This window comes from Leptonychotes weddellii, chromosome 16 (assembly GCF_054177405.1).
Source record: "Leptonychotes weddellii isolate Sample4059 chromosome 16, ASM5417740v2, whole genome shotgun sequence".
NCBI classification, from domain to species: Eukaryota; Metazoa; Chordata; class Mammalia; order Carnivora; family Phocidae; genus Leptonychotes; species Leptonychotes weddellii.
The window spans coordinates 36,987,569-37,006,129 of NC_138384.1; the positions used below are offsets into that span (position 1 = coordinate 36,987,569).

General features: G+C 51.4%; 2 protein-coding genes and 1 long non-coding RNA gene across 5 annotated transcripts in view; 2 read left to right on the forward strand and 1 right to left on the reverse strand.

The window, feature by feature from the left end:
• GPI (glucose-6-phosphate isomerase) overlaps window positions 1-10,814 on the forward strand; it is a 25,740-nt gene extending 14,926 nt beyond the window's left edge. The window contains exons 10-18 of the mRNA XM_081807498.1: window positions 6,536-6,596; window positions 7,018-7,061; window positions 7,174-7,326; window positions 8,394-8,523; window positions 8,650-8,726; window positions 9,714-9,842; window positions 10,067-10,142; window positions 10,228-10,294; window positions 10,407-10,814. Of these exons, the coding sequence (XP_081663624.1) occupies window positions 6,536-6,596; window positions 7,018-7,061; window positions 7,174-7,326; window positions 8,394-8,523; window positions 8,650-8,726; window positions 9,714-9,842; window positions 10,067-10,142; window positions 10,228-10,294; window positions 10,407-10,542 (873 nt within the window). The 3' untranslated portion in view covers window positions 10,543-10,814. The remainder of the gene's footprint in view (window positions 1-6,535; window positions 6,597-7,017; window positions 7,062-7,173; window positions 7,327-8,393; window positions 8,524-8,649; window positions 8,727-9,713; window positions 9,843-10,066; window positions 10,143-10,227; window positions 10,295-10,406) is intronic.
• On the reverse strand, window positions 10,736-14,771 carry LOC145717658 (uncharacterized). Its single transcript, XR_014141027.1, has 2 exons — window positions 14,648-14,771; window positions 10,736-11,193 (listed from the first exon to the last, which is right to left on the reverse strand). It is a non-coding gene; the product is annotated as an uncharacterized LOC145717658 (long non-coding RNA).
• Window positions 14,772-15,147: 376 nt separating this feature from the next.
• The window catches only part of PDCD2L (programmed cell death 2 like), a 23,454-nt gene continuing 20,040 nt past the window's right edge, over window positions 15,148-18,561 (forward strand). For all 3 annotated transcript variants that reach the window (XM_081807566.1, XM_006730751.3, XM_081807567.1), the window contains exons 1-4: window positions 15,148-15,274; window positions 15,387-15,553; window positions 15,699-15,759; window positions 16,945-17,318. In XM_081807566.1, coding sequence (XP_081663692.1) covers window positions 15,167-15,274; window positions 15,387-15,553; window positions 15,699-15,759; window positions 16,945-17,318 — 710 coding nt within the window. In that variant the 5' untranslated portion in view covers window positions 15,148-15,166. The remainder of the gene's footprint in view (window positions 15,275-15,386; window positions 15,554-15,698; window positions 15,760-16,944; window positions 17,319-18,561) is intronic.

Here is an 18,561-nt window from a genome sequence, read left to right on the forward strand (position 1 = left end):
AGAACTGGCTCACCAGATAAAGTCTGAAGAGCCAAAATCAAGTACAGGTCAGTAGACCTGGCCTGCCCAGGTATGGTTGGAGGAGCCAAGGTCAAGCACAGGTAGGCAGAACTGGCCCACCAGGTGAGGTATGAGGAGCTAGGGCCAAGCACAGGTAGGCAGAACTGGCTCACCAGGTGAGGTCTGAAGAACCAAGGTCAAGCACAGGTGGTAGAATTGGCCCCCCAGGTATGGTCTGAGGAGCTAGGGTCAAGCACAGGTAGGTAGAACTGACTCACCAGATAAGGTCTGAAGAGCCAAGGTCAAGCACAGGTAGGTAGAACTGGACTGCCAGGTATGATCTGAGGGACAACGTCAAGCATAGGTAGGTAGAACTAGCCTATCAGGTGAAGTCTGAGGAAGTGGAATCAAGCACAGGTAGGCAGATTTGGCTTGCTAGATGAGGTGTGAGGAACCAGGGTCAAGCCCAGGTAGGTAGAACAGTCCCACCAGGTAAGGCCTGAGGAATCAGGGTCAAGCCAAGGTAGGTAGAACTGGCCCACCAGGTATGGTCTGAGGAGCTAGGGTCAAGCACAGGTAGGTAGATCTGGCCTGCCAGGTGAGGTCTGAGGACCCAGGGTCCAGCACAGGTAGGCAGAACTGGCCCACTAGGTGAGGTCTGAGGAGCCAGGGTCAAGCCCAGGTAGGTAGAGCTGGCCCGCCAGGTGAGGTCTGAAGAACCAAGGTCAAGCACAGGTAGGTAGAACTGGCTCACCAGATAAGGTCTGAAGAGCCAAGGTCAAACATGGGTAGGTAGAACTGGCCTGCCAGGTGAGGTCTGAGGAGCCAGGGTCAAGCACAGGTAGGTAGAACTGGCCCACCAGGTATGGTCTGAGGAGCTAGGGTCAAGCACAGGTAGGTAGAACTGGCTCACCAGCTAAGGTCTGAAGAGCCAAGGTCAAGCACGGGTAGGTAGAACTGGCCTGCCAGGTAAGGTCTGAGGAGCCAGGGTCAAGCACAGGTAGGTAGAGCTGGTCCACCAGGTGAGTTCTGAGGAGCTAGGGTCAAGCACAGGTAGGTAGAACTGCTTCACCAGATAAAGTCTGAAGAGCCAAGGTCAAATACAGGTCAGTAGACTTGGCCTGCCAGGTATGGTTGGAGGAGCCAAGGTCAAGCACAGGTAGGCAGAACTGGCCCACCAGGTGAGGTGTGAGGAGCTAGGGTCAAGCACAGGTAGGTAGATCTGGCCTGCCAGGTATGGTTGGAGGAACCAGGGTCAAGCACAGGTAGGCAGAGCTGTCCTGCCAGGAAGGTCTTAGGAGCCAGGGTCGAGCACAGGTAGGTAGAACTGGCCTGCCAGGTGAGGTCTGAGGATCCAGGGTTAAGCACAGGTAGGAAGAGCTGGCCCACCAAGTGTGGTCTGAGGAGCCAAGATCAAGCACAGGTAGGTAGAACTAGCCCACCAGGTATGGTCTGAAGAGCCAAGGTCAAGCACAGGTAGGTAGAACTGGCCTGTCAGGTGAGGTCTGAAGAACCAAGGTCAAGCACAGGTAGGTAGAACTAGCCTATCAGGTGAAGTCTGAGGAAGTGGAATCAAGCACAGGTAGGCAGATTTGGCTTGCTAGGTGAGGTGTGAGGAACCAGGGTCAAGCCCAGGTAGGTAGAACAGGCCCACCAGGTAAGGCCTGAGGAATCAGGGTCAAGCCAAGGTAGGTAGAACTGGCCCACCAGGTATGGTCTGAGGAGCTAGGGTCAAGCACAGGTAGGTAGATCTGGCCCACCAGGTACAGTCTGAGGAGCTAGGGTCAAGCACAGGTAGGTCGAACTGGCCTGCCAGGTGAGGTCTGAAGAACCAAGGTCAAGCACAGGTAGGTAGAACTAGCCTATCAGGTGAAGTCTAAGGAAGTGGAATCAAGGTAGGCAGACTTGGCTTCTTAGGTGAGGTGTGAGGAACCAGGGTCAAGCACAGGTGGGTAGAACTGGTCTGTCAAGTGAAGCCTGAGGAGCCAAGGTCAAGCACAGGTAGGCAGATCTGGCCTACCAGGCAAGGTCTGAGGAGCCAAGGTCAAGCACAGGTAGGCAGATCTGGCCTACCAGGCAAGGTCTGAGGAGCCAGGGTCCAGCACAGATAGGCAGAACTGGCCCACCAGGCGTGGCCTGAAGTGCCAGGGGCAAACACGGGTGGGCGAACTGGCCTGCTGGGTACAGTATAAGGAGCCGGGGTCCTGTGCAGGTCGGGAGAGCCGGCCCAGCAGCCGCAGTGTTAGGAGCCACAGGCATGTACGGTTGGCTGAACCGCCCTGCCAGGTGTGGTCTCGGGACCCAGGGTCAAGCACAGGTCAGTGGAGCTGGCCTGACAGATGTGGTCTGAGGAGCCGGGGTCAGAAGCAGGAGGGCAAAGCCTGTCTGCCAAGTGTAATGTCTTGAGGAGGCCTGAAGGGTTGGGGCTGAACTGAGGAACTAAGGTCCAGCATAGATAGGCAGGGCTGGCCTGTCAGGTGTGGTCTGAGGAGGTCGGTGAGGTAGGTAGATTGACTTCCAGATGTTGGATTCAGGCAAGGGTATGCACCCTGGGATCTTTGTGGGGAGGCCTGAAGAAGGAAGGTTAAGCCTGGGTGGGTGGAATGGCCACCAACACCTCACTGACGAGCCTCAGCTCATCAGATACGAGTATCTCTGCAGACCTATGCTCGTCAGTGAGGTGTTGGTGCCAGGTCAGACAGCGGTGGTTAGCTTTGGATCTGTCTGCAAGATGTGAAGAGCCAAGTCAGATGAGGATAGAGAGCCGTTTTTTTTCAAGTTAGGCCTGGGGAAGTTGAGGTCAGGCCTGTTTAGGCTAGAGCTGGGTCTCTCAGGAAGGTGTGAGGAGTCTGAGTTGGGCTTAGGAAGGTGGACCTGGGTCTTCCGATTGAGATGTGAGGAGTCAGGATCAGGCACAGACGGATCTGTGGAGCCGGGTGCATCCGCGCAGCTGCGTGGAGCCTGGCTCCGACAGGGTATGACCCTGCAGTATGTGTCCTGGAGGAGGACCCAGGTAGGCAGAGCTGACCTCGTAGACAAAGCCATTGTATCCATCCATCCATTCGTGTTGGCTTTGTCTTGAGTCCATGGATGTAGAGTCACATGGACAGAGGTATATAAATGTGATCTTAGATGGGTTCTTGTTCCCTGGGTTCAGGGACAAGTGGCATCCCGGGCTTGTTAGGTGAAATGAGTAGGCATGCTCTAGCCCAGGAATGCATAACTGGTGTGGCTGGTGAGGCCCGGGAACGTGGGTCAGGTGCAGGTGGGATCCTTGGTGGTAGGATCAGGTATGGGCTCTCCTCAAGGGAAAGCCAGAGTCATCGTAGGTATGTGTACCCAGGTCGGCCTGGGGAGGTCTCAGGAACCCTTAGGATCACGTAGCACAGATAGAATGCCTTGAGCCAGAACTCCTGTTCTCAGTACCCTGGTCAGGCATGATGGGCAGAACTCATGGTATTGCCTTAGGATCTATAGCCTGAGGATCTACAGCCAGGCCAAGGTGTGGTCTGTAGCATTGGGGTCTGATTGGCATAGGGTCTGAGTTACTCAGGTGGGAAAAAAGTAGATTATAACTGGTTAGATCAAGTGAGGTCTGGGGCCAGAGCAGGGGAGGCACAGAACGCTGAATTGATGAGGAGCTACATCTGTGAGGTGCGATCTGAAAGGGCCACTGCGGGTAAAGTGAATTCTAGAGATCGTTGTCTGTAGGTGGAGGTGTCAGAGGCTCATATCAGACGCTGGCATTGCTGGGCTCCCAAAAGTGAGGTCTGATGACCTGGGGCAGCCAAAATCAGCATCTTGGCAGTCCAGTTTCTAGAATTGAGTCTGTTCAGTGAGATCTGAGAGCCTGTGTCAGGCATGGTGTGGCTCCTGGTACTGTGTCTGTCTGGTAAGGTTCCCCCAAACCTGGACTCTTTCCAGGAGAAGGGCCCCACCATTCATCTCATCACCCAGGCCAGAAACCTCTGGGCCACACTTAATTCTCTCGTTCTTTCAACTCGTCCTGTTTGATTGAAGCTCTTGAATCAGTCCTCTGCCTTCCCCATCCAGGGTAGAATCATGTTCCTGATGACCACTGGGGATCCCTGCTTCATCCTCCAGCATTGCCTCTCAGCTTCTACCCTCCAGCTCCCACCCCTTCTTTCATCTAGAATGTGCTGTGGTTCCTCTTGCCCAACCTATCTCAACGGGCTTCCGGTAGAGAATTAAGCCCTCATGCCCCAAGACATCCAATGGATATCATGAATTAGCATCTCTTCCTTGCTTCTAGGAGGGTACTAGCTTTGGACCATCCTTGGGAGAATTGAGAAGTGAAGTCATTGAAAGTATTTTCTTTTTTTTGAAAATTTTTTTTATTTATTTGACCGAGAGAGACACAGCGAGAGAGGGAACACAAGCAGGGGCAGTGGGAGAGGGAGAAGCAGGCTTCCCATGGAGCAGGGAGCCCGATGCGGGGCTCGATCCCAGGACCCCGGGATCATGACCTGAGCTGAAGGCAGACGCTTAACGACTAAGCCACCGAGGCGCCCTGAAAGTATTTTCTGTGGGGCTTAATTCTCTCACTGTTGAGAAAGGCTGCTCTTGCCACAGGACCTTTGCATATGCTATACCGGCTGCTGGAATGCTTCTCCCCGCTCAGTGCTTTCCTGGGTAATGCTTGCTCATTCTTTAGATCCAAGCTCAAGCACGCCTCAGATTCCTTTTATAATTGATTTCACTGCTGTATCTCCATTCTCCCAAGCACTTGTATTTCAGTATTGGCATGATTATTTACATCTCTGGGGAGCCCCCATGGGCTGCTTCTGTTGCCTGTGCTGGGAATGTGGTAGGTGTTCCATAAAAAGCTGTTAGAAGGATGTGAATGGATTTCTGAGTATTTAGATGATACAGAGTGGAGTCTGCAAGTGTGACTAGATAGGTCTCGGGGCTGAGGCTGAGATTTATCAGGTATGAGCCCTGGGCCTGTCACTGTCACTGTCCCGGGAGGCATTGGGTCTGTCTGGGGCAAGGCCAAACCCAAGTTTATTGGTATCTGAGGAGGCAGGGCCAAGACCCAGGTAGAAGGTGCTGGATCTTTTCTTGTTTGAGGAAGTGTGCTTGGGCACAAATATGGGGCATTGGGTTGATAGTCTGAGGATACAGGGCCTGGCACAGGTATGAGGTGCTGGGTCTGTCACTGCCCAAGGAGGCCAGGCCAGGCACAGGTAGATTCTGACCTGTTAGCATCCAGGTAGGTGGGCTAGTTGCAGGTGCAAGATGCTGGGTCTGTCAGTGTTTAGAAAGGCTGGATTTAGGTATGAGGTACTGGGTCTGTCAGTGTCTGAGGGGGCTGGACCTGGCGAGGTATGAGATGCTGGTCCATTGGTGTCTGAGGAAGTGGGGCCTGGTACCAGGTATGAAGCACTGGGTCTGTTTCTGAGGAAACCAGCCCTGGCACAGGTATGAGGTACTGCGTCTCTGTCCGAAGAAACTGGGCCTGGTACCAGGTATGAGGCGCTGGGTCTGTGTCTGAGGAGGCCAGGTCTGGCACAGGTTTGAGGCAGTGGGTCTGTCTGAGGAGGAGGCCAGGCCTGGTGCAGGTATGAGGCACTGGGTCTGTCTGTCTGAGGAGGAGGAAGCCAGGCCTGGTGCAGGTATGAGGCACTGGGTCTATCTTTCTGTCTGAGGAGGAGGCCAGGCCTGGTGCAGGTATGAGGCACTGGGTCTATCTGTCTGAGGAGGAGGCCAGGCCTGGCACAGGTATGAGGTGCTGGGTCTGTCTGTCAGAGGAGGATCCTGGGCCTCGCGCAGGTATGAGGCCCTGGGTCTGTGTCTGTCCGAGGAGGATCCTGGGCCTGGCGCAGGTATGAGGCCCTGGGTCTGTGTCTGTCCGAGGAGGATCCTGGGCCTCACGCAGGTATGAGGTACTGGGTCTGTCAGAGGAGGATCCTGGGCCTCGTGCAGGTATGAGGTGCTGGGTCTGTCTGCGGAGGCCTGCCACAGGTATGAGGCCCTGGGTCTGTTTTTGTCAGAGGAGGAGCCTGGGCATGGCGCAGGTATGAGGCCCTGGGTCTGTTTTTGTCAGAGGAAGAGCCTGGGCCTGGCGCAAGTATGAGGCGCTGGGTCTGTCTGTCTGAGGAGGAGGTGGGGTCTGGCGCAGGTATGAGGCGCTGGGTCTCTCTGTCTGTCAGAGGAGGAGCCTGGGCCTGGCGTGGGTATGAGGCGCTGGGTCTGTCTGTCTGAGGAGGAGGCCGGGCCTGGTGCAAGTATGAGGTACTGGGTCTGTCTGTGTCTGAGGAGACAGGGCCAGCCATGGTAAGGTCTTCAGTTGAGTCTTGTGGCTCTGATCAGTCCCACATAGTCTGCCCCGTTGGTCAGCACAAAGAGTTGCCAGCGCCTGGCCTGCTGTCTTGCTTCCTAGAGGTGGGTTGGGCCCAGGCCCTCCATGCTGCACTGTGGAAGAGCATTGCTCTCAGGGGGCAAGTTTTGTGGCAGGAGGGTGGGGGGCGGGGTGTGCCAACCCTTCTGCAGCACCTTTTCCTGTCTCTCCTAGTGGGTAGGAGGACGCTACTCGCTGTGGTCAGCCATTGGACTCTCCATTGCACTGCATGTGGGTGAGTGTGTGTTTTAGTCTTGGGAGACCACGTTGTAGTCTACGGTCAGGGGTGGGGGTCTCATGTCCCTGAACACCTTTCTGACCCCACAGGCCACTGGCTTCTGTCCCTTTGGCTGGAACATTTCTTTCAGGTTAGGAGGGCGGGCCTGACTTTCTCTGGCGTTTGCAGGTTGGCCTTTCTCTCTACCCCTCACACCTGCTGTCCCGTCGTTTCCTGTGGTAGGTGAAGTTAGATCGGCCTTTGCGCTCAAGGCTGACTCTGGTTAGAGAGCCTTCTGTAGGCCCAGGTCTTCCCAGGTCCTGTTTCTTCTGGCTGCACGTCAGCGTCAGCTTTTCCTTGGTTGCAAAAAGAAGCTGTGTCCGCTGCCACGAGGGCACTGGGCATGACCGTTTCTGTTGACGCTGCTTTTGTGTCGCAGGATTTGACAACTTCGAGCAGCTGCTCTCAGGGGCCCACTGGATGGTAAGTAGCTGAGGCTTGTGTTCTCTGCCAGAGACATTTGGTTGGTCCAGCTCCCTCCGCCCCTCCCTCCAGGGTGGCTGTTCAGCTCCCACCCACCCTGCTCTGGTTTCAGGACCAGCACTTCCGTACGACACCCCTGGAGAAGAACGCCCCCGTCCTGCTGGCTCTGCTGGGTGTCTGGTACATCAACTGCTTCGGGTGTGAGACGCAGGCCATGCTGCCCTATGACCAGTATCTACACCGCTTTGCGGCCTACTTCCAGCAGGTACCAGCTGCCAGGCCAGGCCTTGGAGTCAGGTTCCTGCCCCTCCAGCGGCTTTCTCCCCGCACTGCCCTTGGGCGCAGCCAAAGCCTACTCGTGTTCCAATCTCAGGGTGAATCCCTGTCACCAGGGTCCGTTTGATGAGTGTTAGCCAAGTTTGACCACCGTGGGAGGGCATGACTAGTTATCGTGGTGGCCTGTCAGGCCCTCAGGGCATGTGTCTCGCCTGGGTCATTTCTTCCTTGGCCATCACTCTCTGTGCCTGCCAGAGGGTGGGGCCGCCAGCGGGGACCCCTATGGCTTGTACTGCCCTCATCCCTCCAGGAAAGCAAGTTCACACCCAGTCTGTGGTGCCCCTTTGGGCTACTCATGGCCTTCTGCACCTCTGCAAATCTCCAGAACCCCTGGGGACCAAACAGCCTGTCTCCTAGTCTAGATTCTGTTCCAGGCAGCCCTTCCATATCTGTCCCCAGTTTGTTTGGCGTGAACCTAGTTTGTGCCCTGCAGCCCTTGGGCCGGCACAGCAGACTTTCACCAACACCTGAAGCTGATTAAAGAAGGGGCCAGGGCTCCCCACAGCCCAGCATCTGGTTGAGGTGGCAGATGTCAAAGGCTCTACACCCTGGATCCCCAGCCAGCCTTTCTCTTAAGATATCAGTTGAAGAGGGCCTCCTGGCTGGCTCGGTCGGAAGAGCATGCAACTCTTGATCTTGGAATCATGAGTTCAAGCCCCACGTGGGGTGTAGAGATTACTTAGATTAATTAATTAATTAAAAAAAAAAAAAAGGACATCAGTTAAAAATACTGTGACCTATTTCTGCTCTTGGGGAGGTCCTCCTCAGACCTCCATACCCACCTTCTCCTAGTCATAGGTCCTTCCCTTGGTGGTGTAAGCCAGAAAGCTATGAGCCTGTGTCCTCACAGGTGAGGGGAGATAGAAGGGTCCTGCCTATGGACACCACACAAGGCAGGGCAGGTATGTGTGCTACGTCCCAGGCAGGATTTGGGCACAGTTCATGAAGAAAAGCAAGACTTGCAGCTAGAGGGCTGGGTTTCTGTCCCTGTTCCAGGGTGACATGGAGTCCAACGGGAAGTACATCACCAAGTCCGGCACTCGTGTGGACCACCAGACGGGCCCCATTGTGTGGGGGGAGCCAGGGACCAATGGCCAGCATGCCTTCTACCAGCTCATCCACCAAGGTAGGGCCCCCTGCCCGGGGCAGGGGTGCTGCTGTGGACGTGGAAGGCCCACCAGCAGAGACTTCTCCCTCGGGTGGCTCCCGTGGGCTGGGGTAGGCGCTTGGGTGACCGTTGTACCCTTTACAGGCACCAAGATGATACCTTGTGACTTTCTCATCCCAGTCCAGACCCAGCACCCAATAAGGAAGGGTTTGCATCACAAGGTAAGAGCCTTGTCCTGCCTCTCCTCACACTTTCTTAGGCTCGCCTTCACCCAGGCTGCTTAGGAGCTGATGCATTAGTTGGCAGTTATACTAGTTTTCTGTTCCTGCCATAATAAATTACACAAACTTAGTGATTTAAAACAACACCCAGTTTTTATCTCGGTTTCTGTGGGTCTGAAGTCCAGCAGGCTCCGCTGGGTGTCTGCTCAGGGATCATTCTCAACTTCAACAAGCCACCTTGGCCTGTGGTGCCCTCCATCTCAGAGCCGGCAGTGGTGGGATGCGTCCCACTCCAGCCTTGATTCTGTCCTACCCCTTCTGTTGCATCTTTCTGACTGACTCATTTGTCTTCGTCTTCTACTTCTGAGGGCCCATGTGATTACATTGGGCCCACCTATGCCCGTCTCAAGGTCTGTTACCTTCATTCCATCTGTAAGATCTCCTTTGCCATGTAATGTAACCCACACAGGTGTAACAGCAGGGAGGGGGCAAAGGTCATGGAGCCAAGATGGTGCTTACTACAGCAGCAGATGGGAAGACCAATAAGATAGATATGGTAGGGGCACCTGGGTGGCTCGGTCGGTTGAGCATCTGACTCTTGGTTTTGGCTCGGGTCATCATCTCAGGGTCGTGAGATGGAGCCCCGAGTCAGGCTCCACGCTCAGCGGGGAGTCTGTTTGGGATTCTCGGTCTCTGTCTCTCTCTCAAATAAATAAATAAATCTTAAAAAAAAAAAAAAGAAAAACATAGATATTGCTAAGTTCTTAGCAGGGTCCTTGGCAAGTCATGCGTATCCCTTAAAGGGCAGTTACTGTTGTCACTTCTTGGCCATGTTGTCCGGTGTGCCCTCCCATCCCCGCCTCGCTCCATTTGAGCTCTACATTGGGGGCTGGGACTAACCCCACCTGGGAAGTGCCAGGCAGTCTTGCCCCTGTGCCTGGAGCTCAGACAGGACTTCCAAGTGGAACCGGGTATCTCTCTTGTCAGATCCTCCTGGCCAACTTTTTGGCCCAGACTGAGGCCCTGATGAAGGGGAAGTCGACAGAGGAGGCCCGGAAGGAGCTGCAGGCCGCGGGGAAGAGTCCAGAGGCCTTGGAGAAGCTGTTGCCACACAAGGTCAGCACCTCTCCTGAAGTGGGCTGTGGCTGGCATCCTGGAGTCAGAAGGATAAAGTTGTGGGGTCCGGGTAGGGATTCATGGCGTGCCTGGCTTGTCCTACCCAGTAGGAGGGACTGTCCTTACAGATAGGCATATCCCAGCCTCTGGGATAGGGTGCACATCCCTTGTGAGGATTTGGGGGTGATGACTAACCGGGGGACATTCCTGGGTGTTTTCTAAAGGTCTTTGAAGGAAATCGGCCAACCAACTCTATTGTGTTCACCAAGCTCACACCATTCATTCTGGGAGCCTTGATTGGTGAGTGAGTGGGGAAGGTCCTGGCCTAGGGTAGGTTGGACAAAGCCGGTCGAGCCTTAATGTGCCCCATCTACCACCCCTATAGCCATGTACGAGCACAAGATCTTCGTTCAGGGTATCATCTGGGACATCAACAGCTTTGACCAGTGGGGGTGAGTTGCTCCTCCTCAAGGGGAGGGTAGAGAATGCCTATGGGTTGGCTTGTGGATTTCACTCGTGATGCTGGAACCTTCCTCTTAACCATTTTTCTCCTTGTCCTGGCAGGGTGGAGCTGGGAAAGCAGCTGGCCAAGAAAATCGAGCCTGAGCTTGACGGCAGTAGCCCAGTGACCTCTCACGACTCTTCCACCAATGGGCTCATCAACTTCATCAAGCAGGAGCGTGAGGCCAGAAGCCAATAAACTCATGCCCGGCTGCAGTCCCTGTTGTGACTGGTCCTTCTTGTCACTCCTCCCCAGAGATGCCCTGCACAGTCCTGCCCAGAGCAGCCTCTGGTTGCAGGCTTGGAGCATAAGCCCTTTGGGGGAAGCTAGTCTGGAATTGCTACCCCGCCCTTCCATGTCCATGTGTCCTCTGTTTTACAGTCAGCTGAAGTGTTTCAGTGCAGTTGATTTTATTGACCATGTTCACTTTGTTCATGTACCAGACAGAAAAATAAAAATGCCACAAAGGAGGTTGTAGGCTCAGCCTCTTCTCATCTCCAGAAGTGGTGCTCTACACAGGAGTTAGGTGCCCAGTAGGAGTGATGTGCCTTGCTTGATTGAGGCTTGACTGTAAGTGGTGAGTAGGTCCAGAGTGGAGGACGGTCCCTTGAGAAGAGAGTGGAGGAGGGGGTTGGGGCACAGTCAGTGTCACAGGGGCAGCTTGGCTTCTGTAAGCAAATTCCTTCTCCTTTGTCCACTCCTTTGCTCTGTGACTTCGGAGGAATTGCACACTTCTGTTCACCGGATAGTTCTAAAAAGCTGTGTTAGATTAGGTCTATTTTGGGTGAATACCCAGTCTGGGTCAAGGGTGACGCTCATCTTCTGGCCAGATGCTCAGGTAATTCTTTCCTTTTATAAGACAGACATTGAGGGGCGCCTGGGTGGCTCAGTTGGTTGAGCGACTGCCTTCGGCTCAGGTCATGATCCTAGAGTCCCGGGATCGAGTCCCACATCGGGCTCCCTGCTCAGCAGGGAGTCTGCTTCTCCCTCTGACCCTCCTCCCTCTCATGCTCTCTGTCTCTCATTGTCTCTTTCGCAAATAAATAAAATCTTAAAAAAAAAAAAAAAAATTTAAAATAAGACAGACATTGAAAAAAGGGATTTTGAACAAACCACCCTTTTATCTTCTATTCGAGATACCAAATAATATTTTTGGCCAACTAGCCAGAAAGGGAATTTTATTTAAAAAAGTCGAGGGTGCCTGGGTGGCTCAGTTGGTTGAGGCGACTGCCTTCGGCTCAGGTCATGATCCTGGAGTCCCTGGATTGAGTCCCACGTCGGGCTCCCTGCTTGGCGGGGAGTCTGCTTCTCCCTCTGACCCTCCCCCGTTCATGTTCTCTCTCTTTCAAATAAATAAATAAAATCTTAAAAAAAAAAAAAGTTGAGCAGAATGGACGGGTAGACTAGAGGCTGAGCTTCCAGGATCTACACCCTAGATCACGATACAGAATCTGGACAGGAAGACTGCTCCCCTTGCACAAAGCCCTGCTGTCCCCGACCCTGTCATCACAGCTGCCTTCACCCCATTCTTTCCTGGGTTGCCCACTTATGGGTTGTACTGTGGCTTGGTCATGTGCCTTCCTCAAGACAAGAAAAGCCAGGATTTGTATTTTTTGCTCCCATATGGAGAAGGCAAACTGCACCCATGGAGGTTCAAAGGGAGGAACGTCTTACTTACAGAAAGTGACCATACGGGTGCAAACGTCTGCTTAAAATAATACTCAAATTGTTCGCACTTCTCTGTTGTTTGTTTGTTTTGCTTTTTTTTTTTAATTCCAAAAGCGAATGCCCACTTCTCACTTTGGTAGAGGTGACGTAAAGATGTTTTTTGACAGTCGGGCTCTGTTGAGGCTCCTGGTAACCGACCTTTAGTTTTATTGCCTTTTTTTTTTTAATTTGTTTATTTGAGAGAGAGAGCAGGAGGGAGGGAGAGAAACTCAAGCAGACTCTGTGCTGAGCACGGAGCCCAACGCAGGACTCAACTTCATAACCCCGAGATCACAACCTGAGCCAAAACCAAGAGTCAGATGCTTAACCGACTGTGCCACTCAGGAGTCCCAACCCACCTGTCTTAACGTAACTGATGAAAAGTGAAGGTCTTTTCCCATCAGAGGCATCTCCTCTATTACAAAAGAGCAAGCACAAAAAAAAAGTCTGTAGAGAGAAAAATTCTAGGTGGCAGAGCCCCTCAGACTAACTTGGCTTTACATGAGGGATCTCTTAGGAGTGGGACCACTGCTCCTCTAGGCCAGCCGCCAAGTCTCCTGTCATGCTTTATGCAGAAGGAACTTGCACATGTCAGTTAGATGGCCACATGTCCCTTGGCCCTGCCTTGCTCTCCTCCCCCCATCACCACCACTATCCTCCCTTGTGGCTTCCCCTTGTCCTATGGCTGCCAGTGGTTGTGAGTTTTTGAATAGTGTGTTATTTAGGGTTCTCCAGAGAAATATCACCAGTGGGATGCAGATATATGCGAGGAGATGTATTATGAGAATTGGCAAACCTGATTATAGAGGCTGGGAAGTCCCACAATATGCTGTTTACCACAAGCTGGAGAACCAGAGAAACCAGGGCAGGTAGGTTTCAGTCTTGAGGGTAGGAGAAGATGGATGTCCCAGCTGAAGAAGAAAGAGAATTCACCCTTCCTCTACCTTTTTGTTCTCTTAGGGCCCTCAACAGACTGGGTGATGCCCACCCACACTGGTGAGGGCAGATCTTTACTCAGTCTACTGATGCAAATGCTATTCTTTTCTGGAAACACCCTCACAGACAATCCCAGAAATAATGTTTTACCAGCTATCTGGGCACCTCCTAGCCCAGTTAAGTTGGTACATAAAATTAACTGTCATGAAGAACTCTTCAGTGTGAGATTCAAGCAGCCTTCAAAATCTTCATTCTGTACTTGCTCAAATAAATACAAACGGTGGGGGGGGCACCTGGGTGGCTCAGTCGTTAAGCGTCTGCCTTCGGCTCAGGTCATGATCCCAGGGTCCTGGGATCGAGCCCTGCATCGCTTCTCCCTCGCCCACTCCCCCTGCTTGTGTTCCCTCTCTCGCTGTGTCTCTGTCAAATAAATAAAATCTTTAAAAAATAAACTGGGAGCGCCTTGCTGGCTAGGTCAGTGGAGCACGCAACCCTTGATCTCTGGGTCATGAGTTTGAGCCCCACCTTGGGGGCAGAGATTACATGCATACATACAGACATAAATACTATCAACTTGATTTGTGTGTCTGCCAGGGAAGTCCAAACCCTATAAAATCATTAAGTGGAATGCTTCAAATCTCACACATGCAAACACCTTTCTGTTAACACTTCCAAGGACCCCACAATAACGTCAGTTTCAAATTTGATGTTATATTGCCTCTGGAATTCCACAAGGGGGCAGCAATTAACATCTTGAAAATTCATCTTAAGTAATAAGCCTTCATGCTGTGATCAGAGTTTGATCAAGGGGCTCTAGTCAGTAGTGTTATATAAACAGGTGACTGATGATGGAAAAAGCTCAGTAACTGCTGGAAGATGTTTTGCTGTAGTAGCAAGAATACCAGTTTTGAAGTTTCTTTTTGCCATAACCAAAAATATGTATCTTGGGAAACTTACCTAAAATAACAAGTATCTGCCAACTCATGCACCCTCTTTGGCTAGACCTGAAATGAACACCAAGGTCAGACTTCACAGTGCCTTCTAAAGCTTTTAAAGCAGATTGGCAGTGATAAACCAAGCAGCAAACTGGTTTCATCTCCAGGTCTGTGCTGGGGCTGGAGCCAAACATCATGAGGCATTTATATCCTGCTTGAAGGTGTCAGTCCTTGAAAACATACACTTCCTTTGCACACTATAGTATGAAGACTGCAAGAGTGCCTTTGAAATCTGCATTTTTTTTTTTTTAAGATTTTATTTATCTGACACAGCGAGAGAGGGAACACAAGCAGGGGGAAGGGGAGAGGGAGAGGCAGGTATCCCGCGGAGCAGGGAGCCCGATGCGGGGCTCATCCCAGGAACCCGGGATCATGACCTGAGCCGAAGGCAGATGCTCAACTACTGAGCCACCCAGGCAACCCCGAAATCTGCATTTTCTAAAAAATCAGGTTGAGGTATAATGTACATACAGAAAAACGCACCTTCTTTTGGCGTGCGGTTTTGAGTTTTGACAAATGTATACGTCACATAACCACCACAGTTGAGATATACAGCATTTCATCACCTGAAGAGGTAGATTCCTGGCACTCCTTTATGGTCAATCCCTACCCTCTGAACCCAAACCCTGACAACAATTGATCTGATTTCTTTCTTTGAAGTTCACCTTTTCCAGAACTTGGCCTTTTGTGTCTGGCTTCTTTCACTTAGCATGATGTTTTCAAAATTCACCTACGTTGTGCCACAGGCATTTAAAAAAAAAAAAAAATCCCTTATGGAAAATCCCAAACATATAAGTCAAGGATCTCTGTCTGACGCCGAATTTCAAGTTACCAACTCATGGCCCGCTCCGCAATTTCCTCTGTAAGCATTTTGACGTGTACCTTGAAAAATCAAAACTTTTTTTTGTCTTAACGATAATACTATTATTCCACTTCAGGTAAAATCTTTTCGCAAGACTACTTCATACTAGATGGTGCGTAACTTCCTATCTCGGCGCATTCGGAGGCACAGAAGGTCTGAGGCTCCCGGATTTTGAGCCCTGCGCAGCTCAGGGGATCTAATCCTCCTAAACATAATCTTAAGGGGGCGGGGCCGTCTCGCAGGTGTAGCCAGTGCGCGTGCGCGGAGAGGCGCACCGTCTCGGCCGCCGTAGTTCGCCTTTCCACGTGGGTGCCTCGTAGTCATGGCGGCTTTTCGGAAACCAGTGCTGCTCGGACTTCGAGACAGTGCAGTGCGCGGCCGCCCCACGGGGCCGGGCGCCTGGACTGCTAGCAAGCTGGGCGGCCTTCCGGTAGGTGGAGCGCCGGAGCCGGGGTCGGCGGGTGCTGGTGAGGGCTACGGGCTGAGGGAGGGGCCGAGGTCCCTGAGCAGAGCCGGAGTCTGAGCGCTTCCCCTGCCCGCAGGACGCCCTGCCGGCGGTAGCAGCGCCGAGGCCAGTGTGTGAATGTTGCAGGCAGCCTCTTGCCCTGGTCGTGCAGGTGTACTGTCCCCTGGAAGGCTCCCCGTTTCACCGGCTACTGCACGTGTTCGCTTGCCCCTTTCCCAGGTGCGGCCGCGGCGGGACGCGCAGGTAGGCGGGGAAGTTCCGAGCTGCCTCGGGGTTTTATGCCGAGTGGGCGGGAGCTGGGGGCCGCACCGGCCGTACCGGATAGGGCTGGCCAGCTGGCTGGTGGTCAGCGTTGGAGCCTCACTGTCATTTATTTTTTACCCCGAAGCTGGAAGGTGTTTCGTTCCCAGTGCCTGCAGATGCGAGAGAGGGAGGCGCAGGACGCTCAGGTAAACCGGTTGTGATTAGTATATTATGACTTGCTGTAATTTGAGGGTATTTTCTAGAATATTGTTTAAGATAAACTTTCAGCCGTGGCCTTTTGAAGTACGTTGGAATGGTTTTTGCACTTTCCTGAACTGTGAAGTGCTATCTCCTTAAGATTTTGTTCTTTTTTTCTTTTAATATACACTGAAGGCCTTGAGGCACATAATTGGCTGTTTCTGTTTGGGAAAAAAGTATGGATGTATACATATATGTGTTTGTGTGTAATACATATATATGTGTTTAAAGTAAACATAGTTCCTGTGATACCTGTACATGTATATAGCAAACAATCAGAAAAAAGTTTGAATTTATTGAATTAAAAGGTTGGGCAAGTTGGTAGCTGCAGAACAAAATTCAGTCTCCTTTTGCCTGTAAATGTCCGCTTATGTATGTATATACACTGAGTTCTAAACGTGTGCCAGGCATGGTACCAGCAGTACCAGGAATGAAAAGATGAAACCGATGGTGTCTGCCTATATTTGTCAGGGTTGGGTTGCAGGTAATAGAAAAACACTGACTTTTTAAAGCCGAGACAGAATTAGGTTTTTACTATCACTGGATAGGTTAAAGGGGGCCGCTCCAGGAACGAACCACACCTCAGAACTGGCCTGTCAAGGAGCTGTTATACCACCTACCCCACCTGCAGTCAGAAAGCTGAGATGTGATCTGGTGAAGCGGAAGCTGCCCTTGTTAGATCTTTTGGCTCCAGGTCCCTGCTTTATCACTTTTGCTTCATGGCCCCTCTTTCCACCTCATTCTGTTTCAAGTTTGTGTCTCCCTAATGGACCTGACTAGCCAGCCCTTGATCATATCTGAACCCCTAGCTGCTAAGGGGTCTGGGAAATGTAGTTCTCTCCTGCTAGCTTCTGTAGTACATGAAGCACAGCTGAAAGAGTTGGGAATAGATGGTTGAAGAAACCACTGTACTACATTTGCCACGCTGCCTCTGGAAAGGGAAGAGACTTATTGTTACCTCCAGCATGCTTTTGAGTGTTTGGGGACCAGGAAGTTGAATCAGAATGTGCAAGAGGGGAAGGTGCTGTGTGAAGGCTCCCTCGAGAAGGTGAAGGAATGTGGTAGCTCAAGCCAAGGGAATAGGTGAGATTGCTCAAGTGTGCTTGGGCTTCATTCACTGAATATTCTTCCAGAAACAGGAAAATGGCCTTGCAGCAGAGGATTGGTGTGAAGGTGCAGGTGACTGGGGAAGTGACAGTGAGGAGGCGCCGCCACCACAGCTTACCTTGGATTTTGGAAATGATTCCAGTAGTGCCAGAGACATAGACTGTACTGCCCAGCTCCAAGATCTCCACCTGCAGGATGCTGTCCCGGGCGCTGCTTCTCCTGTTTCTCCTGGGGAGGAGATGGCCTTGCCTTCTGAGGTGCCACAGTTCCTGCCATATTACATCTGTGTTGTGGATGAGGAGGATTACAGGGACTTCGTCAGCCTAGAGCACGCTCATAGCCTTCTGAGGGAGTATCAACAGAAAGAAGGAATGGATATGGAACAGTTGCTTTCCCAAAGGTGAGAACATGTGCTGCTGAGTCTGAGAGGGGACTTGATCAGGAAGCTGCCACAGTAGGTACCCTTTGGTTTGATTCTAGTACTTGGGGAAACTTTTTCAAGCAGAGCTTGTACGTGTAGGACCTTTCTGCTTTGCTCCTCTTGGATGAGAAAGGGAAACAGAGACAAGGCAATCTTACCAGCCACACTTGAGTTAGCTGGAAAACACTGCTCTAAGTACCCTCAAGAAGATGAACAAAGAAGTTAGGGGTGACAGCTTGTACAGAAGAACGTGTGTTTACTATCTCTTTAACTTTATTTTTATTTTTTGTCTTTAAATGATTCGCTCAGACAGGTAAGTTAGAAAAATGCCATTTGTTTTTTGACTCTTGGCTGTGGCTCAAGAACTAGCCTGGGACGTCAGAGACCCGCCCAGAGCTTCAGCCTCACCAGTGAAATGAGAGTCGTGTTGATATCTCTGTTGTCTGTCTCATCAGATGGTTTTAGGAGTCACTTGAGAGAATAGGTCCTAAAAGGCTTTATAAACCAAAGCCCTGTAAAGAAATAAGAATGATCATTTTTGCTATTATAATAGAATTACGATAGGATATTTGGAGAGATGACCTGGTTCTTTTTTTTTTACTATTATATTATGTTAATCAACATACATTACATCATTAGTTTTTTTTTTTTTTCAATAAGCATTTTTTTTTTGAATTTTTTTTTTATTCTTATGTTAATCCCCATACATTACATCATTAGTTCTAGATGAAGTGTTCCATGATTCATTGTTCGTGCACAACACCCAGTGCTCCATGCAGAACGTGCCCTTACATCATTAGTTTTTGATGTAGTGTTCCATGATTCATTATTTGCGTATAACACCCAGTGCTCCATTCAATCCGTGCCCTCTTTAATACCCATCACCAGGCTAACCCATCCCCCACTTCCTCCCCTCTAGAACCCTCAGTTTGTTTCTCAGAGTCCATAGTCTGTCATGGTTTGTCTCCCCCTCCGATTTCCGCCCCCTTCATTTTTCCCTTCCTGACCTGGTTCTTTACCAGAGCTGTTTCCTTTGTAAGCTTTTCAGAATAATGTTGGACTGCTTGCAGACTGGTTGGTGTTGAAAAATAATCCATAGTGGGGAAAGACATGGAGATAGTCAATGGGCATAAAGACTTTTAAAATTGCAAATAATTATCCCAGAGTTGAAAATGGCAAGGGAGCAGGGCTTGGGGGAAGGGTGTGTAGGGGATTACTGTTA